The 13,828-nt window shown below is 33.1% G+C and overlaps 1 protein-coding gene across 1 annotated transcript; it reads right to left on the reverse strand.

Annotated features, from left to right (window-relative positions):
- Positions 1-5,938: 5,938 nt before the first annotated feature.
- LOC114711675 (subtilisin-like protease Glyma18g48580) lies at positions 5,939-9,878 on the reverse strand. Its single transcript, XM_028896092.1, has 11 exons — positions 9,786-9,878; positions 9,588-9,697; positions 9,053-9,150; positions 8,772-8,936; positions 8,414-8,537; positions 7,778-8,321; positions 7,588-7,682; positions 7,230-7,496; positions 7,015-7,129; positions 6,708-6,921; positions 5,939-6,611 (listed from the first exon to the last, which is right to left on the reverse strand). The coding sequence occupies exons 1-11, from the start codon at positions 9,876-9,878 to the stop codon at positions 6,070-6,072; spliced, it is 2,367 nt and encodes a 788-aa protein (XP_028751925.1). The 3' UTR covers positions 5,939-6,069.
- Positions 9,879-13,828: the final 3,950 nt, after the last annotated feature.

Below are 13,828 nucleotides of genomic sequence, written 5' to 3' on the forward strand. Positions count from 1 at the left end.
CCTAATACAAATGGAACCAGATGGGAATCTGGCAATTCCCTCCCCCTTTTCCATTTCCAAAGAACAAATTCCTTCCAAGTTCCAACCAAACAAGCCTTTAATGGTTTTTTTTTTTTTTGGTGAGGATTACACTTCTCTTTATTTTGTTTGATGTCAGCAGCTTTCACGACATAAAGACTCCCCCCCCCCTTTCTTTTAGTAGTGGTGGGAGGAATCACCCTCGTCTTAAAAAAGACTAGTAATAACTTTTTCTTAGTTCCTTGAAAAATAAAGTAAGCGTAGTGCAAAACTTTAGTTAAAGAGAAGTAATGGCTCAATCAAAAAAGGCCCTTCTTTAATTTGTTGACTATAAAAGGAGAAAGATAGGAGCACATGCATTGTGTAAAGACAAGAAAAATATCCTAATGAAAATAATAATTTAACGATGTCCACGACTAATCCAATCTTTGAATTAATTAAGATAAGGTAGTGCTTTTTCTCATGGAAAAACAATATTCTTAAAATTCATAAATGATTATTCTTGAATTTATAAAAGTTGAATAATAAATTCATGAGAATATCTATTCACGATTGCCTGTATTGTCACTATCAAATGTTAAAGATTGCTTGATTTTCATCGATGTGCCGATGTCAGTAATAAAATTTATAACAAATTATATTACCTCCCCTACTTAATATAAAAGCTGATTGACTAATTTGAGTAGATTAAAAAAATTCATTAAGTTAATTCTTTGTAATAAATAGGTGTTGTTTTTCCTAAAATATTCCTGCTAATCATGTGTATTAGTTAAAACTACCATTTGATGAAACATTTAATATGTGCAACTACTATAATGACTACTTTGGAGAAAATTGATAAATATAAAAAACAAAGTAGATTTGGATCTTATATTTAAGATCAAATTAAATATCAACCTAGCTCTTATATAAAAATCAGGAGATACTATTATTTATGAATTTTAAATAATGCAACTCATTTTTTGAACTCCTTATATACACAAGAAAATATTGGCCCTATGGCGAATGCTCTTGTAAGTTTTAACAATGTTTTTCCCTTACCACTCACTTTAATCAATAGCATCTACATGATTTAATTTCCTTATTTCTTTTGAATTTTTTAAAAAGTGAGATGACATAGCGTGGTTAGCGAGCTGCAAAGGCTAATTACTCTGTTATGTTTTGTCCCCAGTTGTCAATATCTGTAAGCACTTCTTCTGAAGTCTATCAGTACTATAAAGATGTCTATACAAAAAGAACAAATTATTCTCAGAATATCATGAAGAAACTTCGCTTTTATGGGGAGCGAAACTCGTGTATTTTTTTTAAAAAAGATTATATAGTCCCGTTTTCTCATTTCAAGCAAGATAGTTTGAAAAATGAAGATGTAAATGTCTAAAGGATGAAGAAATAACTGTTTGAAAAAGGACAAGGTTGAATAAGATGTTGCCGATCCTGTAGCACTTATTACCCCACCTTATCTTCAAAAGAAGATTCTTTTCTGCTGATCACTTTTCAAGAAGTAAAACACACACATACTCACATTCTTATATCTATACGTACGCGCTTAAAATTTATGAATGTGTCACATTTAGTGAATTCTTTAACATACCTATTATTTCTATTATTTTCATTTAATACACTTCTTCATTTCTCTGCAACATGGCTTTGATAAAAACTGAACAAATAGCAAGAAGGTAAACAGGTAAACAACACTCTTGAATAGTACTACTCTTAGTCTTTAATATAAGAGCTAGTTGACTAATTTGAGTAGATTAAAAAAATTAGTTAAGTTACTTATTTGTATTAAGTAGGTGTTGTTTTCTCTAAAATATCTTACTAATCATGTATATTAGCTAAAAATATCATTTGATAGAACATTTAATATGTACAACTATTTCAAGAACTATCTTAAAAAAATGGATAAATAAAAGAGACAAAGTGAATTAAGATCTTATATTTAGGATCAAATTGAATGTCAAACTAGCTCTTATATTAAGTAATAGAGGTAATACTATAATAACAAAACAAAAAATTTGCAAGGAAGGAAACTTAAACATGTCCAATAATGATATGTGGTTATCAATCTTCAAGTGATTAGAACAAACTAGGTATATATAATTCTTAGATATTGATTATAAAAATGTGAAGAGATGAGTTGTTATGGTTCTTGACTCGTGGGTCTCCCCACTAAGCATGTACTCCTCCAGTTTTTAATATAAGACCTAATTGTTGAGTTGATTTTGATCATAAATATAAGATTTATTTCTCATATTTATCATTTTTTCCTAAATTACCCTTATTGATACTCCTTCATGCATAATCAAATAAAAGGAGGAAGGATATTAAAGAAGACAATTATGGTGTTTTAGGAAAAACATGTCATATTTCTTATAATTACCTAACTTACTTAACTTTGTTAATCTAATCAAGTTAGTTAAATAAGTCTTATACTCCTCTGATCCTTAATATAAGACCCAATTGTTGAGTTGGTTTGGTTTTAAATATAAGACCCATTTCTCATATTTATCATTTTTCTCTAAATTACTCCTATGGATACTCCCTCAACTATAATCAAGTAGAAGAGGAAGAGAAGGTATTAAGAAAGATGATTATAGTATTTTAAGAAAAACGTGTCACACATTTCTTATAATTAACTAACTTACCTAACTTCTTTAATCTAATCAAATTAGTTAAATGGGTCTTATATTAGGACTGGAAGAGTAATTATATATCCATTATTAAGCAACTCGACATACAATTCAATAATGGGAGACTTTTACTGTGACACAACCCTCCACTTTTGGAAGAGTCATCACTACTTCATTAAAAGAAAGGAATGAAGGAAGGAGACAAGCTAGTAATAATTTTTTTTATTCATATGATTATTAAAGAAAGTATAATGCATTACTTAGATAAAAAAAGTAACTCAATCAATTGATGATTATAATTAAATAATGGAGAATCGCAAGAGCACATCGAATAAATACGACAACAACAACATTGTAACGATATAATAATATAACTAAGTCCATGAATTATTAATCATCTTTAAAATAGGACATTAGTGTGTTCACAGGTGGAAAGTTTCTTCATTCATTTGTCTTAGTTACTATGGCATTCAAATGCCCAAGAGAAGACAAAACTGATGTCTTATAATTATTATGTGTACATATGATCATAAGAGTTAATGATACGTTGTTCTAATGGCAACGCTACTCGTTATGTTCGTACAAGATTTCAGGTTTGAACTTCAGCCAATTTTAACCTTTTCCTGCACCATCACAAAGCAATTATATATAAAAGAATGGGAGAAATTGCATAAATATAATGTCTCGGATTAGCACAATATATATATATTAATTACGACTCTTTATAAACTTCATATTTTATGTTTATTTTATGAATTTTACTTTCATTATTTTTTATTTTATATTCTTTTGCAAGGTAGAATATGCCCACTTACAAAACTTCCAATCTTTTGGAAAAGCAATCTCTTTCTGAAAGCAACCGAGGGGTTTTGCGACCATCGATCATCATGTATGAGTATACCACAGCATTATTCCTAGAATGCTTTTTATTTGTAAAAAAGAAATCATTTTTTAAAGATTTCTTATATGATAGGACTGTGACCATCATTTTGGCATCTCCCAAAAAAAAAAAGAGAAAAGAAAAGAAAAGGAATCCATTAACAAACAATGTTTGGCACATATATTGCAATACAATCAAGCATGGGATGTGGAATATAGTGTGCTTTTCCTCATGATTTGATAAATCTCTTTTCATTCGTTCATCATTTTCCTCATACCAAATAAATAATTGAAAAAGTAAAAGCTTATATTTCTTTTCATGCCATGCAAGGTATAATCCATATCATCCGTCCTATACCTTTTCATTATTTTTTTTTTCACTTATAAATTTCATTATTCTACATATATATCCCAGACGAGCCATCCCATTATAATGCTTGAGAAATGAGAGCTCTGCCTTTTACATGCCAATTGTACGACATGTGTTGTACATAGATATTATATTCTACGTTAACGACTAATTTTTAGAATATTATCATCGGTATATCAATACAAATGATGAAATTTATTATGTTACAAATCTTGAATTGCGTGACTTATACGCAAACACACAGACACACACACGCACACTTGCTATAATTATAATTATTTCTTACTTATAATACAGTCTTATTCATTTGCAACTCAACTTTTATTCCCCAAGGTCTCTCCACTTCTGTAACTCAGTTTTAGATGTTGAATGAAGGTTTGATGTCAAACGTTTGGTAAGATCTCATACAGAAATATTATAATTGTTGTGCGCTCATCGATTTTCTCTGGAAAATAAACAAATTTTTCAAGAGTGATCTCAAGGAGCTACCAAAAACATATGAAATGTAAAATATAAAATCAGAAGTAGTTGAGAAAGTTGCGAGTAACTCTCGAGTGGACTGGTCTCTTTGTTATTGTACTAAGACGTAGATGAGCACATCGACACACATCTGAGCACAAATTAATTAAAACTACTGCCTCTCACAAACTATTACACAAGCAAAGTGGATTATTGGTAACCCTGAAATCTACATAGCCACCTTCTTATGTTGAGGGATTACTATAGGACTTCTCGCTCCATGCTTGCCATCAGTCGAAGTCAACTCTCCAAATGAAGGCTCTGAAGTTTTGGCTGAACGTGTGGCCTGCAAAATAACCATATAGCTCTTCTTTTGATTTGTCCTTTGAATGGTTAAAGTTGTTGGAAGAACAACAGCTTTAAATCCTCTAGGGGCTTTAATAATTACATTATATATCCTTGGAGGCCCAACATTTGTTACTGCACGAGTAATATTTACAGGTTTCACACCCAGAAAAGGCAATGTGATGGAAGGGTAGTTGAAATCTTCTAGTTTGTAAGACCTTGGACATTTGTATGGCCTATTATAATTAATGGCTTCAATTATTCTTTCCTCGTAAAAAGAGAAGCATAACAAGTTGAGGTAATCGGAAGTTTTGAGATCATAAAAATCCAGGGTCAATTGCAATGTTGGGATTGACATATCCTGTACCATAGTGAAATGGAGTTCCTCGGCTACCATCTTGTTCGTCCTGAATCGGTCTATTGGTGTTATCCAGCATGCTTGCTATAGCAACATAATTTTTTAATCCTCGTAGATTTTATTATCTATTGAATTTTACTTCATTATTTTTATTTTATTTTATTTTATATTTTATATTCTTTTGAAAGGAATATGCCCACCTGCGAAACTTCCTATCTTTTGGAAAAGCAATCTCTTTCTGAAAGCAAGCGAAACCGATCATCATGAGTATTACAGCATCCCAAGTATGCTTTTAAGAAGAAGAAGAAGAAAAAAACCATTTTTTAGAGATTTATTATGATAGGACTGTGACCACATTTGGCATCTGCCCAGAAATGTTTTAAAAAAAGGGAATCCATTAACAAAGGATGTTTGGCACAGATATTGCATTGTTGCAATATAATCAAGCATGGGCGGCATGGAATATAGGGCTTTCCTTCGTGATTTGATAAATCTCTTTTCATTCTTTCATAATTTTTGTCATACCAAATAAACAACTGAAAAAGAATATGCTTATATCTCTTTTCATATCCTGTACCATACAAAATATAATTCATTCATCCATCCCATCCCTTTAATTTCATTGTTTCTTTTTCTTTGTGTCATTTATAACTTTCATTATTCTCCATCCCACCAGACCAGCAATCCCATACATATAGAGCTTTGATAAACGAGCTATGTTATTTGCAACAATATGAATGTGAATAGAATCAGATATCATATATAAGTATTATATTCTACGTTAATGACAAAGTTTTATAATATAAACCAACGGTATATTACACACTCTTGTTATAATTCTTTTCACTGAAAGCGTATCTATCGAGTAGACCCATCGCTTTGTTATTGTAATAAGACAAAGATGAGTACATTCACACGCATCTGAGCACACACTAATTAACACTACTGCCTCACACACTTTTACACAAACACAGTGGATTGGTAACATTGAAATCTACGTAGCCATTTTCTCATGGAGGAATCACTATAGGACTTCTCACTTTATGCTTGCCATCACTCCAAGTCAACTCTCCAAATAAAGGCTCTAAAGTTTTGGCCGAACGTGTTGCCTGCACAATAACCATATAGCTCTTCTTCTGGTTTGTCCTCTGAAAGGTTAAAGTTGTTGGAATAACAACAACCTTAAATCCTGTTGGGGGTTTCACATTTACAGTGTATGTACTTGGAGGCCCAACATTTGTTACTATACGAGTAACATTGACAGGTTTCACACCCAGAAAAGGCAATGTGATGGAAGGGTAGTTGAAATCTTCTAGTCTGTAAAACCTCGGACATTTGTATGGCCTATTATAATTAATGGCTTCAATTATTCTTTCCTCGTAAAAAGAGAAGCATAACAAGTTGAGGTAATCAAAAGTTTTGAGATCATAAACAAGTCCAGGGTCGATGGCAAGGTTGGGTCTGACATATCCTGTGCCATAATGAAATGGAGTTGCTACGCCACCATCTTGTTCGTCCTTAATCGGTCCATTGGTATTATCCATCGTGCTTGCTACAACAAGATATAGTTTTTGATCCTTTTCTTACGAAAAGAATGAAATAAAAAACTGCAAACATGGAAAAAAAAATATTAATGTATATGTCATACCCGTGGTCATGATTGCTGACTTTATCATTGCAGGACTCCAACTAGGATGGCGATTTTTAATTAGACCAGCAATGCCCGAAACATGAGGACATGCCTGGGAAGTTCCCGTTAAAGCATTATAGTCAAAGCGACGGTGATCTGAATCAAGGTTTGTGGGACTTGCGGCAGATGAATAAGCAGCGATTATATCCTGACCTGGTGCTGTTACATCAGGCTGTAAAAGATTAAAAAACAAAAAGAAAACGTTAAGAATTATTACAATACTCTGATGACTGGGGGAGTCGTTGTGTGAGAATGGATCGATGACCTTAAGGATTGAGGGAAGAATCATGTTGGGTCCCCTTGATGAGAATGCAGTAACTATTGGAGCCGGCCTTTTTGGTATAAATGTTCTTGCATTACTCATTGCTGCAAGTGGCATCCTGCAACATATGCAAACATAGAAATGGAGGCCTGTTACTAAGGATATTCGCAGAGCAATCCCAAATGGATTGGCGAATGAGAAAGGTGTGCAATCATTACTTGTTTCCAGAGAAATAGGTGTGGCTTTTCGTTTTAGGCTCACTCTGATCGCGAGGAGGAGGATAAGGAATGTTGGAAGTACCAATAGAATGAACATCGGCTGTACGTGTGTTCAATTGCTTATCATTTTGTAAAATCATTTGCAAAGCCTGTACACGGTTTGCTTCTTGGCCCTTGTCGACAGGCCTGAGGCTCCTTCCTCTTTGGCATACTACTATGCGGCCCCTTACTTTGCGAGGATCAAGAGTTCCAGCTTTGCAAAGCTGACTGCGCAAGAGAGCAACCGAAATGTACGTACATGTTTATATTGACAGTTCAACAAAGAGAGAGCATCATGAGCTGTGAAATTCATTCTTACGCATCCTGAAATGTTACGTTAGGAAGTCTGGCATTGCCAGCAATCACCACAGGAATTAACCTCTGAGATCTCGAGTTTGTATCAATACTTGTGCCCTGATTATACATATATACATGGCCAGAGAGTTTTAAGAGAAGAAACCAACAAAATCAATGTATATAATCATTAGAAGAAGAGAAGCGATACGAACCTTAATGATTTGGCCATTACCAAGAGTAATATTATTGCTGAATTCCCTGTCAATGGAGCCAGCAGCAATGGTGAAGATCCAAGGCGCCACATTTGCCACAGTCTGAAATTCTGGTCCCTCGTTACCGGCGGAGGCAACAACTATGATTCCCCTGGAAACCGCATGGAAAGATCCAATGGAGATTCCATCGGTCAACATATCGTTCACATTCGGAACGGCAATCCCACCCAGTGAAACGGAGATAATATCAACACCATCATCGATGGCTTGATCAAAAGCTTTAATCGTATCTTCATCGGCGCAATCTTCAGCATTGTGAAGACCCCAGCAAACTTTGTACGCCGCCAGACGAGCTCTTGGAGATCCTCCTTTGGCGGTTCCGTTCCCATTGTTCCGAACGCTCACGTTTCGCACGAAGTTGCCCCCTGCTGTCGACAGAGTGTGGGTCCCATGCCCCACCACGTCACGTGCGCTAATTACACCGGTAACCCTCCCGTGTTTTATCTGGTACGCGTTATAGAACGCTCTCGCTCCAATCAGCTTCCTATTTTTTGCACATACACACATGCCACACATGAGCAAAACATACAAATCATCCTCCCTGCATCTGAACTCGTACCCAACTTTTGATCAAACCTGTTGCAGAGAGTTCTGTTGGGGCCAGACAGACTATAAAGCTCGCATTTTGATCCTCCACGCCACCTCCTTGGAACGGGACCGTACCCATCATCTCTGAAGCTTTTCGATTCTGGCCAAACACCTACATATATCCAACAACTCAACGTATGAGGATAAAACATAATGATGAAAATTATTAATCTTGTTGCAAAATTTTTAGGATCTGGGGGGCATTACAAAGAAGACATTAGAGTCGCCGAACCCAAATGTTCACAGATTTTTAGAAACTCAAATAGCTTTAGTGAATCGGAGAGACATAGAGAAGAAATATACGTAGATAGATTTCATTTCATTTGCAAATAGTACGGTTAATTACCGGTATCAAGGCTGCCAATAATCACATTTTGACCAAATCTTCCTTTGACCCAAGCTGAGTCAGCTCTGACTCTTCCGTTTCTTTCTTGCCCCAGAAAGCCCCATGACCTGGTTGTATGCAGCTTATGCGATTGGCCCAAGAACACCGACACTACTTTTGGATTTTCTGCGTCCATTTTTCAACCATTTTATATCAATCATCAATATCAATGTCTAATAAATAAAATATAAAATATAGAATTGAATAGATCTACGAGATATATGAGGGTACAAGTCTCTCACTCTTGATCTTTTCTGCCTCATCATCTTCAAGTAATGCAGCAAAGCCATTGATGTGTCGGTTGTATGAGTAATAGATGGCTTCTTTGGCCCTTTCATGGCTGTCAAATTAAACATATGACTATTGAAATTAGCGCTGTACACATAGGATTCTTTGCAGAAAGAGAAAAGTTAATTACACCATTCAAAATAATTGAATTAGAGGGAGACATAAAAATTAGAATAAGAATCCAAAAGGATAGCCACGGGGGGAGAGAGAAAGAGAGAATGAGCAATAAAACAAGTTTTGCGCACGTTTTTATTTATGTTACTTGTTTTCTTTTCATTGGAAAAACAGCGGTTATAGGGGGTGTCGGTGCGCCTTTTTTGAATCATCCCTGACTCTCATACAGTGCACCTCTTGCTCTCTTCTTGTCCAAATTACTCCCTCTAATTTTTATCATAAGGAACTGTGTTACATATATCTACATTATGTATAGAGAGAAAGGTTCTCTTAGAAAATGAGTGACAGATGTCCATGAAACTTGCACGTACGTACCTTCCTAAGACGGAGGCAAGTAAATCATAATGGGAACTTGTGGCGAAGTCCATATCAGCAGAGGAAGGTTTCGGACCATGAGAATGGGATCCCAAGTATATAACGTACGACTGCAACATGAAGTTGTTTAAGGCGGTTGAGGACGACGACAAGAATATAATACTTACGAAAATTATGAAACCAATGATGCTTGCATACCTTTTTAATGGCATAGGCAGGTTGCAGCAGCTGCAAGAAGTTGCAGAGCAGAAAAGACGAAAGAAGAAGGTGAAACATAGTTGAGCCTACCATTTTGCTTCCCCTGATTGTGCGAGAATGGCCACTCTATTTCGCCTCTTTATATAAGTCCCTTCCCACGTGTTTGTGGACTAGTGGAACATTTCTTTCTTCTTCATTTGTCTTTATTTTTGGGGAAAAAAAATTAGTGAACAGAATTGGCCTACAATGAGATTGATTCAATTACTCCAATAATATAATCTTGTCGGGTGGAGCTTGAAAAAATTACGATCCCTAAAGACAGTTTATCCTAAACAACTTTACTAATTAAATGGGAACACTTTAAAAAGAATTATTTTTATGATTTATGAGACAAAGTTCCTCTTACATGTTTATGCAAAATTACTTGAAAGAAGTTAAACTAAAAGCATCCCAATTATAAGTTGGGAAAATTGTGCCCCAAAAAAAAAAAAAGGAATGAGATATTGAGGAAGAAGGAGTATTTCTCGAAACTTGCAATCGAGCTTTAAGAGATCTTCACGAATGTTTGCATGATGATTCTTGAAACTCGATTGCACATCTTCAATATAATAGATCTTCAATTCTTGGCCTTTCCAGCCAAATATCTCACTCATTTGGTCCTTTTGCACAATTTTCCCTTGTAAGTGTGATTTTCTCATTTGTATCAATCTTGACATCAGTGAGATGCGTGTATGTGAGAGTGTAGCTTAACAAGAGATTATACTACTTAGATAGCGATTCGATCAAGTGACTTTTCCCCCATCAAGTGTTGGTCCAAAAAAATAAAGAGAATTCTATAACATCCTTACACAATTAAGAATTCCAGAGAACTACTGGTTATTCCATATTGATATAACATACTTTCATCGCTTATTATAATAAACAACTATTAAAATGGTTAAAATGTTAGTTAAATTTAGTTAAAAATAAGGAAAATTTGCAACAAAGTCCCAACCAAGAAAATTAAATACAAAAATATCCCTTGAAATCATCAAATTATTCTAAAGTTTCAAGTGACCTCATTACAAGAGAATTTATTTGTTTAATTACCAAATTATCTTTTTTTTTTAAGTTTGCATTGACAACTGAAAGAGCAGTTATTAACAATTTAAGGTGTAAGGATTAACAACTATTGCGGTGAGTATTGATAACTCAAGCATTACATTTTGTGATATGGTGAGAAAATGTGTTGTCAATACCTGCTATGATAATTGTTAATCCTTACACCTTAAGTTGCCAATGAGTGCTCTTTCAGTTGTCAATGCAAACTTAAAAAAAAAAATGATAATTTGGTAATTAAACAAATAAAATTTATTACAATAAGGTCCCTTGAAACTTCAGAATAATTTGATGATTTCAAGGGACCTTTTTGTATTTAATTCCTTTGGGTGAGACCTTATTGCAATTTTTCCTAAAAATAAATGAATGTGCAAGATATATATATACATATTTTTTTGAATTATATCCTTATTTGTAAAGAGAGTATATTAGAAATAATGAGTACAAATTTATTGTATAGAGATAATAAGTGACATATATTTAATACGAATAAAGGTAAAAATACGAGTTTAAAATTTTAGATAAAAAGAATTTTTTTTTATATATAGAAACATCATTATGAGAGGGATATTGTTGTTTATAAATGCAGATAATGACATATCATGGATTTTTTTTTATCTTTATATTTTTATTATATATTGGGGGTAGATTGGTGATAAATGATAAATATGTGGAATTAGGAGATTGACAAATAATGAAGAGTGTGGTTTTATCTACAAATTTGTGTAAGGTAAAAACATGACAATAAATTATTACTCCTCTTGTCTTATTTATAGGACAGAGACAGAAGGTTTTTTTTAGTCCTATTTATAGCTCACTTCATTAAATTTTTACCATAAATGTATTATATTGTCTTTCATTTATTATAGTACAGATAGTTATTTTTTTTCAAAGATGTATATATTAAATAGAGGTAAAGTTAGAAAGTTGCTATATTTTAATGAAGAGTTAATGCAGTTTAAGGTTTTTCTTGGTCCTTATGAAACATATTGAAAATGCCTTATAGATAGGACTAGAGGAGTATATAACTTTTGTAGAAAGCCAACATATTGAAAATACCTTATAGATAGGACTAGAGGAGTATAACTTTTGTAGAGGAGTATAAATAATGGTAGAATTTAACATATATGTCTTACTTCATTGCCTTTAGTTCTTGAACTAAAATAAGAGTTTTTTTTTTTTTTAGTACACTATTAAATCCTCATGATAAGATGAAAAATGATGCAAATTATAGTTGTTCACGGGACGGACCAGGATTGGGACAGGCCTGTCCCAATTCCTTCCTGATGAACAGTAACAGGACAGAGAAATTGTCCCCTGTCCTGTCCCGTCCCGGTGTTGTCCCGGTCCCAGTTGGGACAAGACGGGATTGGGACGTCCTGATATAAATTTTTTAAAAAAAATTTTTTGAGTTGTTGGGCCTGTTGCAATAAAATTTGATTTTTTTTTCTAATTGTAGTTTTTTAGGCTTAGGCCTTGTAAAAATATCTTTTTGTTTTCTTTTTTATTTCTTTGGGTACCCTTAAACAAAAACCCAAAATATTACATATAATAGCTATTAAAAACTCTAATTAAAAGCTTTAACACAATAAAAGCTTGCTAGAAATTCTAATCATCAATAGTTTCAAATCATTAACAAATATAAAAGTTCTAAATAAATGAATCCATAGTTTCATACAATAGTCTCAAATATTAAAAAAATATGAAAATAATGATATTATATAAATATGAAAAAAAAAATGAAAAAAAAAAAGGATCCGGTTCTGAAAAATTTCAGGACAGACCTGTCCTGTTCCAATAAGGTCTAGACCGCAACAGGCCGGCCTTGAGCACCCCTATTGTAAATGTTATCCCTGTAGTTAACAGGGGCTTTTAATATTTGTTTGACCGAAAATTGGCGGGTGACCAATCCACATGTCACGATCCCAATACCTCATTCCGTCCTTTGGCCTTCTAAGATGAATGGTTCCAACGTAAATTCTTGTCTTTATGAGGGGCTTCATGTCGAATTTGCAATGTTTAGAAGCCTTGATTGCAAGGTTGTTTTTTCATGGCCAAGGCTAGCAATGCAAAGTTGAGTCACAATTATTTAACGAACGGTCAATTGTTGGCAAAATAATAATAATAATAATAACTAACGGTCAATATATATTATTTCTAATTAATTTGACTTTTAATTTGATCTAAAATATATATAATATCATAATTTAGTTTCTCTCTCACATTTATCTATTTTTTTCAAGATAATCTTTGTAGTAGTTGCACATGTTAAATGTTTCATCAAATGGTAATTCTGGCTAATATACATGATTAACAGAAAATTAGTTAAGTTAGTGAGTGTAATAAATAAGTATTATCTTTTCTAAAACATCCCCGTTAATCATGTATATTAGTTAGAAATATTATTTGATAGAACTTTTAGCATGTACAACTATTAAAAAGACTATTTTGAAAAAGATAGATAAATAATGAAAAATAAAGTGAATTAAAGTCTTATATTTAAAACCAAATCAAATATCAAACTTGCTCTTATATTAAAAACTACTCCTTTGGTTCTATTTACAGGCACTTCCAATATATTTCACACAAACTAAGAAAATCTAAAATGTATTAACTCTCTATTAAAATATAATAATTTTTCACTTTACACATATTTAATATATACATTTTCAAAAAGGATAACTATCTATACCATAATAAATAAAGAACAAAATAATACATTCATACTAAAAATTTAATAAAAATGACTTATAAATAGAATAAAAAAAATCTTTTCTAATACTAAAGCGACGTTGTACATCGTGGTAAAAGTGTCGGGTACTGTGTCAAAAAAAAAAAAAGTTTCGGGTGCCATTTAGGAGCTACATTGCGTCAACTAGAAGTTCGAACCAACCGCTTTTTGACGAAGACTTCTAAAGTTGGCCTTTAAATCTTTCTTTTACTAT

The sequence above is a fragment of the Neltuma alba genome, unplaced genomic scaffold, assembly GCF_004799145.2.
Source record: "Neltuma alba isolate B1F8T4 unplaced genomic scaffold, ASM479914v2 tig00011304_pilon, whole genome shotgun sequence".
Taxonomy (NCBI): Eukaryota; Viridiplantae; Streptophyta; class Magnoliopsida; order Fabales; family Fabaceae; genus Neltuma; species Neltuma alba.

Coding starts and splice junctions, on each gene's coding strand:
- LOC114711675 (XM_028896092.1), bottom strand. CDS start 9,878: ATGGTAGGCTCAACTATGTTTCACCTTCTTCTTTCGTCTTTTCTGCTC. Junction 9,151..9,587: donor CTTGCCTCCGTCTTAGGAAG/GTACGTACGTGC, acceptor TTAATTTGACAG/CCATGAAAGGGCCAAAGAAG. Junction 6,922..7,014: donor TTCTTCCCTCAATCCTTAAG/GTCATCGATCCA, acceptor AATCTTTTACAG/CCTGATGTAACAGCACCAGG.